The sequence below is a fragment of the Belonocnema kinseyi genome, chromosome 3, assembly GCF_010883055.1.
Source record: "Belonocnema kinseyi isolate 2016_QV_RU_SX_M_011 chromosome 3, B_treatae_v1, whole genome shotgun sequence".
NCBI lineage: Eukaryota > Metazoa > Arthropoda > Insecta > Hymenoptera > Cynipidae > Belonocnema > Belonocnema kinseyi.
In genome coordinates, this window is record NC_046659.1 from 153,042,025 (window position 1) to 153,061,408 (window position 19,384).

General features: G+C 28.3%; 1 protein-coding gene across 2 annotated transcripts in view; it reads left to right on the forward strand.

Annotated features, from left to right (window-relative positions):
* The first annotated feature begins 2,167 nt into the window (after positions 1–2,167).
* Positions 2,168–19,384, forward strand: part of LOC117168911 (insulin-like growth factor 2 mRNA-binding protein 1) — a 176,068-nt gene continuing 158,851 nt past the window's right edge. For both annotated transcript variants that reach the window (XM_033354855.1, XM_033354856.1), the window contains exon 1: positions 2,168–2,596. In XM_033354855.1, the coding sequence (XP_033210746.1) occupies positions 2,422–2,596 (175 nt within the window). In that variant the 5' untranslated portion in view covers positions 2,168–2,421. The remainder of the gene's footprint in view (positions 2,597–19,384) is intronic.

A 19,384-nucleotide genomic window follows, 5' to 3' on the forward strand; every position in this document is an offset into this window, starting at 1 on the left:
AATCCTTTGATTTTCCTACAACTTTTAAAATAGCCTGAAATATTTCAAAAACTTTGAAAATCCTTCAAACTTTTTGAAATTCCTTGGAAGTTTTAGAAATGACCTAAAATTTTTGAAGTTAGTTTGAAATTTAATTTATTGAAAGAAAAGTCACTAAAGTGATTTTTTAATTTAAAAAAGTGAGTATAGTATTTTGAAGAAAAAATGGACTATAAGTCACTTGTGGTAGCCCTAATTATTCTTCATAGTACAGTAAGTCCTTCTGCCAGCAATTCCCTGACTTTTGCCTTTTTTTTTCTAAATCCCTGATTATCCCTGACCCACAAAATTCCTCGACTTTTCTCTAATATCCAGGTTTTCTCTGACTTGTAGCCACCCTTCTTGATAATACTTGACCAGCAGTGGTCTTTTCCCTCAGGTTCAAAAAAGACGGCTCCATTATTAAATGCTCGTTGAACCGAGGCAATCGAATGATTCCACAACCTACGAAGGGCTGGCACGCGCTTTCTAAAATTATTGTGAGTCAAGCCATCGGAAAGAATCGGAATGGTAGGGGTTGGGTGTGTTGGGGATGGTGGTTTAATGGTAAGGAGAAGGGGAGTGAGAGAGAAAAATTGAGCAAAAGAGAAAGAGGGTAAAAAAGAAAGAGAGTAAAAGAGAAAGAGAGTAAAAGAGAAAGAGTGATAAAGAGTATGAAGCAGGATGGAAGGGCGGAGGGAGAAATAAAGGTAAGGGAGGAGGTAACTTAGTAGGGGGAAGTACAGAGTGAAAGAGAGCGCGATAGATAGAGGGTATAGGGTCAGGGCGAGGAAGGGCGGGGAACACGAGGGGACCGCGAAAACCGGAAACTGTACAGAAATAGAGACGACGTCTCTCAAGGTTTTTCCCTTCACGACATACGGCAAACCCCTTTCGAATTCAAAATTCTTGAGCTAGAATCTAAAATCTAGTCTAGATGCCACCAAGCGAGCTTTCAAAGTATGTACCCTCCATGCCTGAATAGCTCCCGATTTTCAAGATTTAATCGAGAGATAGGAGGGTGTATTAAAAATAGATGGACCAATCTCAGGAAATAAGGCTCAGAGTTCGTACATTTATGTTAGAAATTTGAATGAATTAGAATAAATTACAATAGGCTTTATGCAAACTTCTTCATATTTGAATAAATTCCAATTCAGTCCAATACAAGGGAATTCAGTGGAATTGAAAGATATTTGATGCACAAAGTGGATAACCAAAGAATTCAAAGGTATATGAAGATAAATTTTCGAAAAATTAAAAAGAATCAGAAACTAGAATTCCGGCTTTGTCTTAAAATGAAGGAAACCTGAAAGAAAACAGCACGGTTTAGTAACCCACAAAAAAACAACAGATTTTACCATTTTTTTTTGTTTAAAACTTAACCTTAAAATATTGAATTGATAAGGAATTAAAGATACTGTTTCAGTTCTTATTTCAGTCATTCAATGAAATTCCGATCTATCAAAACACACCCAATGACTTCTAAAGTCTTTTGAATGAACTCGAGGTATTTCTGAAATAAAAAGAAACCAGCAAGAGATGGTAAAAAGAGATTAGGTATTTTTCTAATCCTGATTGAAATAGCCGAAAACACCCGTTAGATTTTGCAGAGTCTTCGTAGCAGAAGCAGGCGAAAACCGCGAAAACCGGCATTGGAGAGTGGGGGTACCACGTGGCCTCGGCGAGCCAATGAGGGCTCGGCGGGCCCGGTCGTGCCGCAACGAGCGAATGCAAATAAAAAAAAAGCGCACATAGAAGACGCATCGCGCGTCGGCCAGAAGAGAAGAGAGTGCGTGAGAGAGTGCCCAGTAGTCTTGCGAATTTTTTCGGTTTTCAACTCAAAAGGAGCCTCAAAGGCCAAATTCACAGTAGCCGATATTCACCTCAAGAACGGAACCATCAACAACCAAGCCGGAAAAACAACTGCAAGAAGAAATCATTGAAGAACCAATTTTGTGCGCGTTTCTAACCTCATTTGCAATTCGAGCCTTTTTCGAATTGACCGTTATTTCCTTCTCATTTGTTTTCCGATTTGTGCATTTCCGGAAGTTTGAGGGTCGAATGTTTCGCGTGGCGGTAGAAAAATCGAGAGCAAACAGCTGACACGTGACTGTTGACAACTTCAGCTTGTTTTTCAGTTAACAGTTTCGTTTTTGGGGGAGAAAATAGGAGGTTCGGTTTGTTAACTTGTCGTGACTTGCTCTGCTTGTCTTCTTCCGAGTCCTGGTGCGAAAGTTGGAAACGCGCGGGCGGGTAAGCAATCGGTCTCGTGTGTTGTTATAGGCGAGAAAAAAAATAGGAAAAAAAGTTTGTTCGTTATCAGCCGGTATCGGTATCCACGTGCCCGAGCGCCATCTCGGAAAAACCGCCACCATAGCGTCCAAAATTGAGCAGGGCACAATGTCGAAGCTCTACGTGGGCAATTTGCCGGCGGATTGCAACGAAGCTGCCCTGAGACAGCTTTTTCAGGAACACACCCTCTCGTGCACGACGATTCTTGTCAAGCGAGGCGGTTATGCTTTCGTTGACTGCGCTGATCAATCCACGGCCGATAGGGCGATCGACAAGCTGAATGGTGAGTTCGGCGAAAATCCAAGGAAAACGCTTCTGCCAGCTTCAGATTTTCAATGCTTTTTGCAGCTTCAGCGCTAATAAAAAAATGCTTTTTCCCTCTGCTTTTATCATTATAATTCTCATTCCTCTCTCCCTATCTGCTTCCTGCTTTTAGTTCATAGAAAAAAAAGGTTGGTAAGATGGACAAATAAAAGAAATCGATCGCTTTGAAAGGATCAATGAAATGAGGTTATGTTTGAGACCCGGTAGACATTTTCTTCCAAAAAATTCTGACAAAAGCAATATAAAACAATTTGTTTTGTGGTAAGAAAATAATGCAGAAAATGGGAGTTATTAAAAGAAAAATTTTCAGTATTTTTTTTTTGTGGAGGTAAAATGATTTGCAGATTTTCGAAATCATGGTCATGTTTCTTTTTTACGCACGCTTACGCTAAGAGGCTTTCCCCTAGGTCAGGAGTCAGACGGAGATTCAGCGGATTTTTTTTGATGGAGGTGGAAAAAGAGAGTGCGTACGCAACGAATTTCCGATGGGACTTGCCCGTCCTTTCTTCTCGGAATATTGTTTGAATTTATTTATTTGCTTAATTCCTTTATTTTCCTATATTGCTTTACCGCTTGTTTTGCTTATTTTTGCTTTATATTTTTTTGGTTTATTTTTAGATTATAATAATTTTTATTGTGATAGACATTTGCAAAGACCGAAATAGTGGCAAAGTCAAATGTATTTTTATATTTTTAGGGAAATATAGGTGATGTTTTTTTCTGAAACTAATTTTTTATTCATTAAAATTAGATAAGTAAAATGTTGAGATTAGAAAATGTTTTTGTTTTTATAAGAGAATGAGATAAAAAACTGATAAACTGAAACTTTTTTTTTACAAGTTTTGAAAAAGCTTAATTTAAATCAAAATTTTATTTCCGATTTCCTAAGTAAGAATCGTACAAATTTTTAATAATTAAAAAGTAAAATCACTAATTATTTCAATTATTAAAAAAAATTATAATTAAAAATTTTTTTTTATTTGAAGATTCAACTATTTGATTAAAAATTTAACTATTTTATTGTTTGCAATATTGAACTACTTTGTTCAACATTTTTTGTACAGCTAATTTTTTTAACTTTAAATTAATGATTTTATTTTTGGTTAAAAATTGATCTTTTTTGTTTGAAAATTCATCTATTTGATTAAAAATTTAAGTGGTTACATATTTAATTATTTTTTTGAAATTCCATGTTTTTAAAAAGTCATCCTTTTTTGTAAAAAATTTAACTATTTGTTTGCAAATTTAATTGTTTTGTTGAAAACTCAACCATTTTGTTAAAACTTGATCCCTTTTTGGCAGAAAATTCAACTACTTGGTTAAAAGTTGAACTACTTTGTTAAAAATTAATTTGATTGGATAAAAATTTAACCATTTTGTTGCAAATTTCTTTTCGTTTGGTTGAAAATTGATGTAAATGCGAAAATTTAACTTTTTCATTTTTGTTGGAAATAAATCTGTTTTATTTGAAGATTCAATTATTTGTTTAAAAATTTATCCTTTTAGTTAAAAATTCAACTATTAAGTTAGAAAATTACCTTTTTAATGTGAAAATTTAATTGTTGTATTTGCGGTTGAAAAATTTATCTATTTTGTTGATAATACATTTTTTAAACTGAAAATTGTAGTATCCCATTTTTTCTTGAAATTTATCTTTTTTGTTTGAGGATCCAAGTATTTAATTGAAAATTGATCTTTTTTATTTACAAATTTAACAATTTGGTGAAAATTTGATTTATTTTTATAAAAATTCATTTTATTGTTTGAAATTGTATTATTTTTATTTAAAATTCGTATTGTTGGTTGAAAATGATTTTTAAAGTGTTAATTAAACTATTCTTTGTTAGAAATTAATTTTTTGCTTGAAGATTTAACTATTTTATTGAAAATTTTGTAAACTGAAAATTTAACTGCTGACTTTTTTTGGAGAATTTATTGTTCTTAGAAGAATATTCAACTATTTTGATGAAAATTGATGTATTTTCTTAAAAATTCACAATTCTCGATGAACTGTTTTTTATTTAAAATAAGTCTTTTTTCGCTAAATGTTAGCCTACTTCGTTAAAAAATTTATTTATTGAAAATATCTTTTTGTTTTAATTTTCTTACCTGGAAAAGTGACTAATATGCATCTCATTTTTAGCTGAAGATTGTTAGTTTTTATTTGAAAAATCAACTTTTTTAATTCAAAATTCAACTAGTGGGTTGAAAGCTAAACATAGATTTAATCATTAAATTTTTTGTTTACTTTTTTCTTGAAAATTAATTTTTTTTATGATAATGCAATTACTCCATTTTTAATCGAAATTGGTCTTTTTCAATTGAATATTTCACAATTTTGTTGAAAATTTATCCTTTTCTGTTGTCTTCAACTGTTTCTGATTTCAGTTAAACATCTTTTTTTGGTTAAAAATTTAACTATTTTATTGAAAATAAGTTTTTTTTTCGGTTGAAAATTAGTTCAAGCAGGATTGGGCATTTAAATAAGAAATTTACGTTCACCTTTTAGGTTTCCTAATTTCTAAAAAGAAAATTTGAATATTTTTGTAAGATATTAAATTAATGAATAAAAAAGATTTATTTTTCATTTAGTTATTTATTCAATAATTTAAATTAATGTAATTTATTAATACCTTCCTCATCAGGCTTTTTTATAGGGAAAACTACCAGTATGTAAAATAAAAACTTATATTCATACAAATCAATATAAAAATTTATTAGGTTTAGTTTTCTATTCTTTGATAAACTACTCTTTGTTTTTAGTTTGTTTTGAAATCAAAATATACTTTGTTTTTAATCGCTAAAATATTTTTAGGAGAAACATTTTGATACAAAAAATTGGATAATTTCTCATTCTAGATTCGAAAATAAGAAATTAAAATGGAAATTTTTAAATCGATTACATTAAGATTAAACAATCTAGTTTTGGCAAAATAAAAATATTTAGTTTTAGAGGATGAGAACCTCTACGAACGACCTCGAAAATGCTTCCGCCGAAAAATGAACAGTTCCTCGTCCTCGCTCGAACGAACGTTCTAATCCGGGACTAGAAAGTTAGATAGTAAAGGATCTTATCTAATGCATAATAATAAAAGAATTAAAAAATTGTCAGAATTTATTGTACTTCCTTTTATTATTATTTTAAAAAATTGACTCCTCTTTTTAATGAAGTAATAATTGATTGAATGAATCAGGTGCATCATTTCATTTTTCTCTATTATCAGCTTTAATAATTTAATATTATCGAAAATTAAAATTTGTTTATGAAAAAATTGGATTATTTTTATAAACAGAAGATTAAATTAAAGGTTGCACTACCATTTTTTTTAAAATTGTGACAGTTCATCCTGAATGAGTGAAGTTGGACTTGAGAAATTTGGTGAGGAAATTTGTGAAATAAAAAGTACATTTATGTTTTCGTGAAAGAATGAATAAGATTATGCGGCAAATGTGAGCTTGTTAGTGAATCGACGCGCGAAAAGCCTATCTCCACATGGTGAGAGTGAGAGACTTACGCATGCCCAAAATGGCGACCGGCATTTCAACGCCGGCAAGGTCACGCATGTTTCGCCTTCTAGATAAGCCCCTGCTAATCTCCTTCATCGAATATTCGAATTTACATGAATTATTCCCATTTTTATTTTATTTTATTTTATTTTATTCGGCATTTTTTATTTTATTTTATTCAAAAATGTTTGTTGTCAAGGATTTGAAGGATTCTTCAGAAATTATTGAGTAGCCTAAAATTGAAATGGATTGAAGGGTGGCGCTACAAATGGACAGAGGCGCCATTTATCCAATTTTTTCAAACTTAAAAGAGTTTTTTTCTATTCCCCTATTTTTCTCATTTCTTCGTTATACTTATACTTTATGAAAACCAATAAAAAATTTTCTTAACTCAAAATTTAGCCATTCCATTTTTGGCTGAAAATTGATTATTTTTATTTGAAAATTTAAATATTACGTTTTTCTTTCAGAATTCCTCTTTTTTAAAAATATTTAATAAAACCCAATAACCAAAGTTTCCTAACTCAAAATTTAGCTATTCCATTTTTGGCTGAAAAAATTTTTTGTTGAAAATTCAAATATTATATTGTTCTTTGAGAATTCCTCTTTTTTTTTGTTGAAAATACTTAATAAGCCCCAGAAACAAAATCACAATTACAAAATTTTCTCAACTCAAAATTTAGCCATTTCATTTTTGGCTTCGATAATAAATCCTTTTTTGCCTGAAAATACTTAATACACCCAGTAACAAAATCACAATAACAACATTTTCTTAAATCAAAATTTTTTAAATTTTCGTTGAGAATTGATCTTTTTTGGTTAAAAATCGAACAACAATTCTTGATTTAAAATAGCACTACTTTGTCGAAAAAATAATTTTATCGATTAAAAATTGAACTTTTTTTAAATTCCTTTTTTTTATTAATTTTTTTCAGGTTGAAAATTCAACTACTGGGTGAAAATTTAAACTACTTTGTAAAAAATTAATGTTATTAGTTGAAGATTAATAAAATTTTTTTAACTGAAAATTTAAATTTAGTTGAAACTTGATAGTTTTTAGTGAATATTAAACTATTTGGTTAAAAATTCTTGTATTTGGTTAAAAATGCAACTAAGTGATTTTAAGTTGAATTATTCACATTTGTTATTTTATTTAATTCAACAGTTTTCATGGTCAAGGATTTAAAAGATTCTTCAGAAATAATTGAGCAGCGTAAAATTGTAATTAATTGAAGGGTAGCGCTGCGAAAGGACACGAGCGCCATTTGGACGGTTTTTTTTTAACCAAACAGTTTTCACCCTATTCCTCTTTTTTCATTTATCGCTTGAATTCAAGCTGAAAATTTAATTTCTGTTTAAAAATAGAAAATTCAACTATTATATTTTTTGTTAAGAATTAATTTTTTTTTTTGAAAATTAAACTACTGGGTTCAAAGTTAAACTTCTTTCTTTTAAAATTAATCATATTAATTTTTTTTACTGAAAATTTAACTATTCCATTTTTGGTTAACAATTAATATTTTTTAGTTTTAGTCTTTATTAAAATTTTAATGCATTTGAAGGGTGGCACTAAAAATAGAAACATGCGCCATTTGGGCAATTTATTTTTTTAACTAAAGAGTTTTCCCCTATTTTTCTTATTTTTTCTCTCAAATTCCATCTGAATTAATAGAACCCAAGACCAAAAAATCTTTTTGAAAATTTAACTATTCTATTTTTGCTTGAAAATAGATATTTTTTTATTTAAAATTAACTATTTGTTTAGAAACTTAACTATTTGGTTGAAAATTTAATTATTTGGTTGAAGATTTAACTATTTTGTTGAAAGTTCTTTTTTTTTGAAAATTAATTTTTATCAAGTGTAAATTTAACTATCCTATTTTGTTTAAAATTGATCGTTTTTAATTAAAAATTTAAGCATTCAAATTTTCCATTGGGAATTCATCATTTTTAGTTGAAAATTCAAACACTTGGTTAAAAGTTGAAGAACTTTACTAAACATTCGTTTTAACTATGTAATTTTTAGTAAAAAATTAGGTATTTAGTAATGACGTATTTTGTTAAAAAATTTTTTTGATTAGTTTAGGATTTAACTATTCTATTTTTGATTGAAAATTTATCATTTTTAGTTGCAAGTTCAACTATTACATTTTAAAAGTTTGTCAGAAGTAATGTCAAAATTTCACTATTTCATTAAGGATTTGATTTTAGTGGTTGAAAATTTGTTTGTCAACTGAAGTTTCAAGTATTCCAGTTTTAGTTGAAAATTGCTCGTTTTTAGTTAAAAATTCAAGTACTTGGTTGAAACTTAAACTTAAATTTAACAAGTCAACATTTATTTGCACTTTTTCATTGAATATTTTTTTTAACCTTTAAATTTAACTATTCCATTCTTGGTAGAAAAATAATATTTTTTAATTAAATATGCTACGTATTGGGGTAGAGAATTTATGTATTTTGTTGAAAATTTTACTCTTTCGGTTGATTTTAACTGTTCTTCATTTAAAATTAAAATCTTTTTTTTTTTTTTGAAAAATTAATTTCTTTAACTGAAAATTTAATTATACCATGTGTGATTGAAAATTGATATTTCTCATTTGAAAATACTAAAAATTTAACAATTTTTTGGAAATTTGACTCATTTGATTAAAAGTTCCAATATTTGGCTGTAAGTGCTATTATGTGTTAATTTCTTTGTTTTTTAAATGTTGGCCTGGGAAGTTTGCTTTTTTTGAATTTAGAATTTGAGTTTAAATCACCGTTTAAAAACACGCGCCTCAAGCGAAAAAAATCACCCTTCATTTTCTCTAAACCTAATAAAATTTTCCAATCGAACTTTTCACGTCTTGATTCAGCCACAATGTATCTCGAGAGCACGTTTTTCTTTTGTTCTTCCAAATTGGAAGAAATTCTATTTTTGGAAACATTTTCGTATTTTCATCAAAAATGGCCAAAGTAGTACTTAATAGGGAAATTGGGGAATTTTTAAAATTTCTACATGTTTCTAAAGACTTATGGAGTAGTAGTAGTAGATGAAATTTCGGGATGGTATGCACACAAGCCGGCTAATCTGTTGACCTGCACACTCGTCACATCTCGCGAATGCCAATCGGGCGGATCCAGGTCATAAATTGCCTGACGACTTTGTAAGTACTCTTCCAGCGAAACTTTTTATATAAGGCGATAAACATTTTAGAAGATGAAAATCGGCAACAAAGTAGAAGGAGCTGAAAATAATCGACTCTAAAGCCTGTTTTTTATGTGCTATACATATATATTTTTTTCATGAGAAAATCAATCGATCTTATCGTCTCCTCTTTAATCAATTTTGCCTTCTTCATTATCACGCTTCTCCTTCCATGAACTCTGCAATTCATTAAATCCTCTTGAGATAAATTCGAATTTTATGCTAACCCAAAAAAGTGGACCTCAGTGCCACAAGTAACAGTTATTAAATATTCCGAAAGATCGGTCAGAATACCGAAATAGCAAACGGGGAATACTATAGTTATAAATTTCAGTAAAATTAATTAAAATTAATCAACTATGTTTTCGTTTAAGTCAATAAACAAACATCGAACAAAGGCGGATCCAGACAATTTTTCGGAGTTGATTTTGACTTTTCTTAAACAAATATATATGTAAAAGGGAACGGGGAGCTCTCCAATGATTTATAAGAACTTTTCAAATTGAATAATAAATAAGGTAGTATTCAATTTTATTTATATTTTTCAATGATACTGTTTACATTCATTAAAAAAAAAAAAAAAAATTCATTAAAAAAAAACAGAAAACTCAACAGTTTGGTAGAAAATTCTATTCGCTCGAAATTAAAAAATATTATTTTTTTTTTGCAAAATCGACATTTTTGTAAAAAAATTCAATTTTATAAATGTATAATTATGTGATCTTTTTTAGACTAAAAATTCAATTATTTGGTTGAAAACACATCCTTTTTGATAAAAAAATTAATCTTCTCGGATGAAAATTCAACTGTTTGGTTAAAAAATATGCAAGTCGATAAAAATTCAGAAAATACATTTTTGTGTTTGTTAAAAATTCATCTGTTTGGTTAAAATTAATTAGTTTTGGTTGAAGATTGAACCATTTGTTGAAAGTTCGTCTTTTTGGGTTAAATTAAATTGCGTTTAATATAAAAGTAAAATATCTTTTCTGTTCAAATAACAACTACAGTCCGCTCTCTGAATAATGCCGCTTCGTATAGTGCCGTTTCTCCTGAGTTTTGCTCGATTGCATCCCCCACCATCGCGCTATCGGTTCGAGTGCCAACATTTCAATCCAGTCTCTGTATAGTGCCACTCAAATAAATGTACGAAAATAGGTATTATTCGGAGAGCGGACTGTCCTATATTTTTTATTGAAAATTCATCTCATTGCTTGAAAATCGAACTAATTTGTTGAAAATTCATGTTAATCGGATAAAAGTTACTTTTTGGACTGAAAATTTCACTATTTTGTTGAAAATGAACTGTTTTGTTGAAATTTGTGATAAAACTCGGCTTTTTGTCTTGAAAATTCTATGATTTATTATAAAATTCAACTGTTTTGTAGAAAATTCGTTTTTTTCTATTATTACAAACTAATTCTTTTAACTAAAAATTGAACTATTATATTTTTTGTTAAAAATTGATTGTTTTAATTTAGAAATTTAACGGTTTACTTAAAAATGTATGTAATTTGTTTTCAATTCCCCTTTTTTGGTAGAAAATTACCATTATTGATTTAAAATTTATCAATTTTTAAAAAAATTGGTATATTTTGTTACAAATTCCTTTTTTTTTGGTTAAAAGACAATGTTTTTAACGGAAAATTTAAATATTTGGTTGAAAAAGAATTTTTTGTTAAAATTTTATATTTTCAAGTTGAAAATTAAACTGTTTTTAGATATAAAATCAGTCTTTTTTTCTTGGAAATTCGACAATTTGGTAGAAAATTTTACTATGTAATAAAAAATTCAACTGTTTTGTAGAAGATTTTTTTGATTGAAAATTAAATTGTTTGGTTGAGGATAATTATAGTTTATTAAAAATTTGTCTTCATGGTAGAAAGTTAATCTTCTTGTTTAAAAATAAATTATTTAGTTAAATATCTATGCATTTTGTTGGATAATTATTTCAAAATATATATTTTTGAGTTAAAAATTAAACTATTTTAGATAGAAATTGGTTTGTTGTTTTTTGTTGAAAATTGTTTGTTTTTTTTTTAATTTAGAAATTAAACTCTGGTTGAAAATAATTTTAGCTTCTTGAAAATTGGTCTTTTTTGGTAAAAATTAATCTTCTTGGTTGAAAATTAAACTATTTGGTTAAAAATTTATGTTTATCTCAAAATTTAATTATTTGATTCAAGATTAATTTTTTTGTTGGAACTTCATATTTTTTGGTTAAAAATTAAACTGTTTTAGATAAAAAATTAGTTTTTTGTTTTGAAAATTCAACAGCTTGGAAGAAAAGTCAACATTATATTTTTTTAATTGGATGTATTTTGCTGACAATTTTTTCTTTTTTTTGGGGGGGGGGGGGGGGGGTAGGGTTCAAAGAAAATGTTTTGACGAAAAATTTAATTCTTTGGTTGACAATGAACTTTTTTATTGAAATTTTATATTTTCGCATTAAAAATCCAACTATTTCGCATAGAAAAATCGTCTTGTTGTCTTGAAAATCCTACAATTTGTTGGAAAACTTAACTGTGTGGTAGGAAATTAAATTGGTTTGTAAAAGGTTCTTTTTTTTTGTTTGAAAAATTCATTTTTGCAAATGAAAATTTAAAAGATTGGTAGAAAATTCAACTTATTTCTAGAAGATTCGTTTTCTTTATTGTTAAAAATTAATTAAAAAAAAATGAAAATTATAAAATTATGCAGTATAGCAAACCTTGGAAATTTAAAATGAAAATAAAAATATGCTTTGATAATTAAGGGGCTCAAATGTCCCACGGAAATTAAGAGGTCTGAATCACTTTATGTCATGTCTAATGTACACATTTTTACATTTTAAATTTGGTTTCCTAAATCTCAATTAATCTTCTTTTAGCCAATTTCTGGAAACACAATATTGATTTTTTTTCAGTGCAAGACTTCACTCCAGTTGAAAATAACTAAAATGTTTGCGTGATAACAACCGGAATTCTGATTAAGTGATTACGTCTCGTAACGTAACGAAGGCGCCATATTTATAGCTCAATGAGATAAGGAAAGAATTTTAAAAGGCGATATTAAGAAATGCCTTCCCTATGCAAACAAATTATTCCCACACTGCAAGTCAGAGGTAGACAAACTTTTTATTGCGTCAAGATAAACTTCCTTACCAAACAGAAAGAAAATACACACAAATTCAAAAGACTTTTTTTATTCAAATATTTTCGGACAATTTGCGAAAAATCAAATTTTTTGTAAACAAAGAAAACCTAGGTACTGTAAAATGAATGTTATATGAATTTGAGATTTTTCAGTATACTTTTATTTTGTTTCTGCATCATTAAGAAAAATATTTGGTTTGAATTAAAGAGGTAACATTTTTTTTCAATTTAACTAAAAACTGCTTCATTATGACAAAAATGATTTTAAATTAAAGAACATTTTTAATTGGAACGGAAAACAGTTTCTTTGAATCTAAAAAACTTTTCTTTCGTTGAGAGCCAATGAATTAGCAAAAACACATAAAACACAACAAATCTGAAAAATTTTTCCTTTTCTTTAAACGTTTGCTTCTCAAATTTTCTTGTACTAATTACTGGTACTCGATATCCATAAATATAAGAAAAAGTTGTATAGTAATGTCTTTATTGGAAGACTGCGTTTTGTCCAAGTGCGCGTGTTGATAAAACCGTCTTCCGGTAAGAATATTGAAATTAATCTTTTTATAATATTGCCTGACAATACAAGTGCAAGACCAAAATCTGATAACCGGACGGTTAAAGAAAAGTTCGAATTTTTTAGATTTTTTGCGTATAAAGTTTAAAGTGCGTAGGCGGACAAAACTCTCTTCCAAAAAGGATATTGAGATTAAACTTTTTCTGGCATTGTCCGACGTCTGTACATTTTAAAATGTAATCAAAGTTTTTCGGCAGGGTTTAAAAATGATTTGCCAGTGAAAAAAAAATCATTTCCTATATCTCGTTTTGAATTCTGTTTAGTGAAGGTATCGCGTTGATAAGAAGCTTATTTTGTATCTTGCTTTGAATGAAAAAAATAAAAGAGCCAGATAATTTACAATGAAGATTGCAGATAATTTACTGGTTACATTTGAATCGAATGAAATGTACATATTGTGAGTGCGATAGTGCGAGTTGGATAGTGTGAGTGGGAGAGTTCTCTGAAAGAAGATCGCTGATCGATATCGCGGCTGCTTCGGGTCTTTGAAGCTAGAACAAGTTTACCTGGTTAGATATTAGCCTAACTAAGCTCGGCTTGGATTTAGCAATTTAGTTGAGGTTAGGTCGCATATGGTATTTGTAGTAGTAATGTAGTACACACCAGCCACTATTCGCGCCTTGTCTCGTTTCCTCCATGTCTTTCACACAATCTCACAGCTATTCGTGTGAACGGGCCTTATCGAATGTGTGAGTGCTTGTATTTTTCCTGCACGAGTGTGGCTCTGCGTTCAGCTGCTAACTGCTTAGAGATAGCTTAGAAAGAGTTATAGACTCACTTTCATTTTATTTTTTTCTTTCTCAAATTTGAAACTAGCAACTGCTAAAATTTTCAAGTCTGCACTATAAATTTAAATCAGTTATAATTCGACTTGATAATTTAATCAAGCTCGATTTGACTGAAAAATCAGTTATTTCCTACTGAAGAATTGCTGAGTTAATAAAATAGTAATTTGCAATTTTTCCTTAAGTAACTTTCAATCACTTTTTATTAATTTCTTAAAGATAAAATAACTATAGTCACTTTTTTCAAATAAAAAAACTTTAATTTCTTCTTCAAATAACTTTAAACAGAAAAGCGAAGGATTTTTGAATTTTTATTGAATTAAAAAAAATTTGGATTTGTTTGAATTTATTTGAATTCACCCTGAATTCTTTTAAAATTTAATTTTGAGGTTCAGTGAATTTAATGGATCGTTTTTGGATTTTTTTTTAATTCACCCTGAAGACTTATAAATTTATCTTGAATGCTTAGGCATTTTATCAAGTTATTTTGAATTCCTTTCAATTCTTATTAATCTATCTTGCACTTATTAAAGTTCTTTTGGAATTCTTCTAAATTCACCCAATTCTACTCAATTCAGTGGATTTTTTTGTTTAATTCTTTGATTTTGTTTAAATTCTTTAAAATTCTTTTGAACTTGTTCAAATTCTTGTTAATTTGATCAAAGTCTCTTGAATTTCCTTAAATTATTTTAAATTCTATCCAATTCTACTAAAATCATAGAAATATTTCGGATTACATTTTTTTTCTGATTTGCTTAAACTTTTTTTAATTCACCTAAATTTATTTTTAATTTACATTGAATTCTTATTAATTTATCCTGAATTATTTAAAACGATTTTAAATTCTTTTGATTTTTTCAACTCTAGATTGATTGTTTTAAATTCACTTGAATTCTTCTAAATTCTATTCAATTAATTATATATTTGATTACATTTTCTTTTTTTCTTGTTCCCTCTGAATTTTTTTAATTCGACTTGAACTGTTGGACATTTAATAAAATCATTTTAAATTCCCTTGAATCCTTCTAATTTGAGTCCAATTTCAGTGAAATCTGTGGAACTTTTTAGAATTACATCGAATTTTTTTAATTTGCCAAACATTTCTTGGAATTCACTTGATTTCTTTTAAATTCGCCCAAATATACACAGTTCAATAGATTTTTGTTCTTTTAAATTCAACCTAAATTCTTTTAAACTCATTTAATCAAATCTTTAAATTCCCCGCCAATTTTATCAGTGGAATATTTTGGATGTTTTTCAATTCACTTTCATTTAATGCATTTCGTCGAATTATTCTCATTTTCCTTGAATTCGTCTAAATTCTCTCCAATTTTTATATCATTAATTGGTTAAAAACAAGTTTTTAATTTATCATGAACTTGTTAAGTTTCACCTGGAATACTCAGTGGACTCAGTGGACTCAGTGGACATTAATGATTAGATCAATTAGTCTTTATTGGTAGAAAATTAATCTTTTTGGTTGAATTCAACTTTTTTTTTAATAAACTTCAAAATCTTTCCTGATTGAAACATCAGCAACTATTACATTTTTTGTTCAGAATTCATACTTTTTTATGACAAAATTTAAGAACTTGATTGAAAGCTGTTTGATTAATTCAGTCAGCACTATTGACTGATTAGTCTGTTGAAACAACTATTTTGTCAGTAAAAATGACTGATTATTAAATAAAAGAAAATTACAATATTTTAAAATAATTTTGTCTACCTAGGAGAAAAATATATATATAGTTTATACGTAGTGAAAGAAATCATGTCTAAAACAAATGAACATTGAAAATGGTTGAAAATATTCTTGTATTTAAAATAAGCTTTGCTTAAATTATATGTTAAATGTTGGACTGTTTTTATGGGGCCTTATTTAAACGAGTAAAATAAATTGAAACTGAACGAAGAATGAGAGATATTTTGCATCGTTTATTTGATCCTTTGTTATCGTAAAGATAAAGGAATTAATTTTACGCCGGAAGTAGGAAAGTAATTAAACCGTCGAGGCAGCTCGCGTTCACCAAAAAAATCGAGCATCGTGGTTGTGAGCTGTAAAGCGTCAGTTCTCTTATAACAGGTAACTTTTTCGGTGGGCAGGTGGTCTCGATCCAGCACGCGACAAATCAAGCCAAGTCTGAGCTGGCGTATAAAACTCAAGGCAAATAATAAAAAAAACGCACTTTAGAAAAAATACAAATAAAATAAAACACGGACCTTACAAGCTCACCAACGTATTTGAATGTCCACCACAGAAAACAGAAGGTACGACGCCGACATTCAAGAGAAACGGTGTGTAATTGCAGAAACGAGGATCCAACCAAAAAATAACTCACTCTAATTGTTCCAATAAACCCTAATTGTTGACAGACGACGGCTGCGAAAAACCCAGAGCAATTCTGAATGCTTGTTCATAAGTTTATAGCAGACGTTCCTCAATCACAGGTGCAGGTCTTGGACTGACTTGCCACACTATATTGACACTATTTGATGCGTTTCTTGATGGACGAGACTATTTTGATACTATTTCGAAAAAAATACAGGAAAATTGTCTCAGTTGTTTAGTAGATGGAATTTTCAATGAAGAAAGTTAAATTCTTAACAAAAAATCGAGTAGTTTATGGTTTAACTGAGAAAATATTTTCAGTTTATATAGAAACAGTTCAATTGAACCAAATAGGACTAATTTCTAACATAATAGTTGAATCATCAATGAAAACAAATTAATTTTCAACCAAACAGTTGCATTTTTTACCTAGGAGCTTTCTACTGGTCAGGTTTGAAAACCCTCAGACTGTGAATGTTCGATAACAATACCAGTATGAAAATTATTAGTATACCTATCGCAGCTACACTACTAAAGAGTAGTGTATAAGTTATCTCACAGCTTTACTACTTAAGAGTAGTATAACTAGCTCTTAAAGCTATACTACTAAAAATTATTACAGTTATAACTCACAGCTATTCTACTAAAGAGTAGTATAGCTATATATCAAAGCTATACTACTAAATAGTAGAAAAATTTCAATTAAACAAGGATTTTTTTTTGGTAAAGTCGAATTTTTAATCCAAAAGGACTAATTTTCTATAAAAAAGACGAATGTTTAATAAAACACTTAAATTTTGGACCAAAAAGATGAGTCTTTAATAGAATAGTTAAATTTTCAGCAATATAATTGAATTTTAAACAATATAGTTGAATTTTTAACTAAAATTATGAATCTGCAAAAAAAAAGAACTTTTGTGAAAGTAGTTCAACTACCAACCAAGGAATTGAATTTTCAGTTCAAAAAGATGAACTTTCAATAAAAAATATAATGGTTGACATTTCAACTAAAAAAATTGAATTCAAAATAAAAACTATTTAAAATAACCAACAAAAACCAATTTACAACAAGATACTTGAAACCTGAACTAACACAGATTAATTTTCAATCAAACAGTTGAATTAAAAAAAATATTTTTTTCACCAAACAGACAAATTACATTAATTTTTAACTAAATGGTTTGAACAGTGGACGTGATGTTAATCTAAATATAATTTCATTAATTTTTAGTTTTTATATTTTTTTTCTTAATTTTTTAAACTAAATAGTTCAATTTTTAAATTAAAAAAGATCAATTTTTAACCAAAAATGAAGTAGTTATATTTTAATTCAAGAGAATAAATTTTCAATAAAAAGAAAACAATTTTCTACAAAACAGTTTAATTTTGTACTTAATAGTTCAATTTTCAAGCCAAAAAGATGAATTTTATATAAAACAGTTGAATTTTCAGTTGAATTCAAAAATTATTTTTTAGTACAGTTGAATTTTCAGTCTAAAAGGACGAATTCCCTATCCAAAAAGACGAACGTTCAGAAAAAAAATTAACTTTTCCACCAAAAAAGAAGACTTTTTAACAAAATATTTGAATTTTTATAAATACAACTAATATTTAAACAATATATATCAGTTTTGAAATTAAGCTATAATTTAAAAAAAAACAACTTCAACTTTTAACCAAGGATTTTAATTCTTAATCTAAGAAGATAAATTTGAAATGAAAAACATAATAGTTGACATTTCAGTAAAAAAATATTTGATTAAAAAAAAACTGTTCTATTCAATCAACAAAAACGAATTTCAACAAAACACTTGAATATTTTACTAAAACATATTAATTTTCGATCAGACAGTTGCATTATTAAAAAAATATTTATAATTTCCACAAAAAAAACAACGATTTTTCAACAAAATACGTAAATTTTCAACCAAATATTTACATTTTTTACCACATTGTTGAATTTTCTAGCCGAAAATACGACTTTTTTTTTACAAAAGAATTTAATTTTCAACAACAAGTTCATTTTAAACTGAAGCAGATGAATTTTGAACCAGGCAGTTGCATTTTAACCAGAAAGGTACAATGTCTACAGAATGAAGTTTTTCTTTTTTTTACAAAATTGTTGAGTTTCAAAGAGAAGAATTAATTTTTAAACCAAATTATGCCATTCTTAACCAAAAATTTTATTAGTAGACTTTTCAATTGAAAAGCATAAACTTTCAACCAAAAAGAGTTAGATTTTCTAATTGTGTACTATTAATTCAGTTCTCATTTAAGTAGAAAAACGAGAAAAATAGAGGAAAAGGGAAAAAATTGTGAAAGCCTGCGACAAATGAGTAGGAATTTCGATGATTTATAAACTAAAGAATAAATTTCAAATAAACATTGAATTTAATGTTTAATAATTTAAAAATATTAGGTTAGATAACTGGAAATTTCGCTTAATAAATAATGAAACTGAAGTTCGCAACGTTTACAACGCAAAATTTTTTTTATAAAAAGCTCGAGACCTAAAATTTTATCGTTTCAATAGTTCCATTTGATGTCAAAAGAAGCCCTTTATAGTTTCATCTCCCTAGCTCTCTAGGATCACCCTCAAAATCACCCCCCAACCATGAAAAATATCATTAAAAATCCCCTAATTTTGTGACTTAAAATTTTATTCTTTTAGATGGTTCTATTTAATGTCCAAAAAAGCCCAAAACAGTTTCATTCCCCTAGCACTCTAGGATCACCCCCAAAATCATCCCCCATGTATTTAAAAAATCATTTAAAATTCCCTAATTTTGAGACCTAAAATTTTATTCTTTCAAATGGTTCCATTAAATGACCAAAAAACCCCAAAACAGTTTCATCCCCCTAGCACTCTAGGATCACTCCCACAATAAAAACCAATAAACATTAAATGGAACTATTTAAAACAATAAAATGTTAGATCTGGAAGTTAGATTAATTTTAATGATTTTTTTAGTGCTTAGGAGATGATTTTGGAGGTTATACTAGAGTGCTAGGGGGATGAAACTGTTTTGGGCTTTTTTGGACATTAAATGGAACCATTTGAAAGAATAAAATTTTAGGTCTCAAAATTAGGGGATTTTAAATGATTTTTTTCATGCTTAGGGGATGATTTTGGGGGTGATCATAGAGTGCTAGGGGGATGAAACTGTTTTGGGCTTTTTTGTACATTAAATGGAACCATCTAAAAGAATAAAATTTTAGATCTCAAAATTAGGG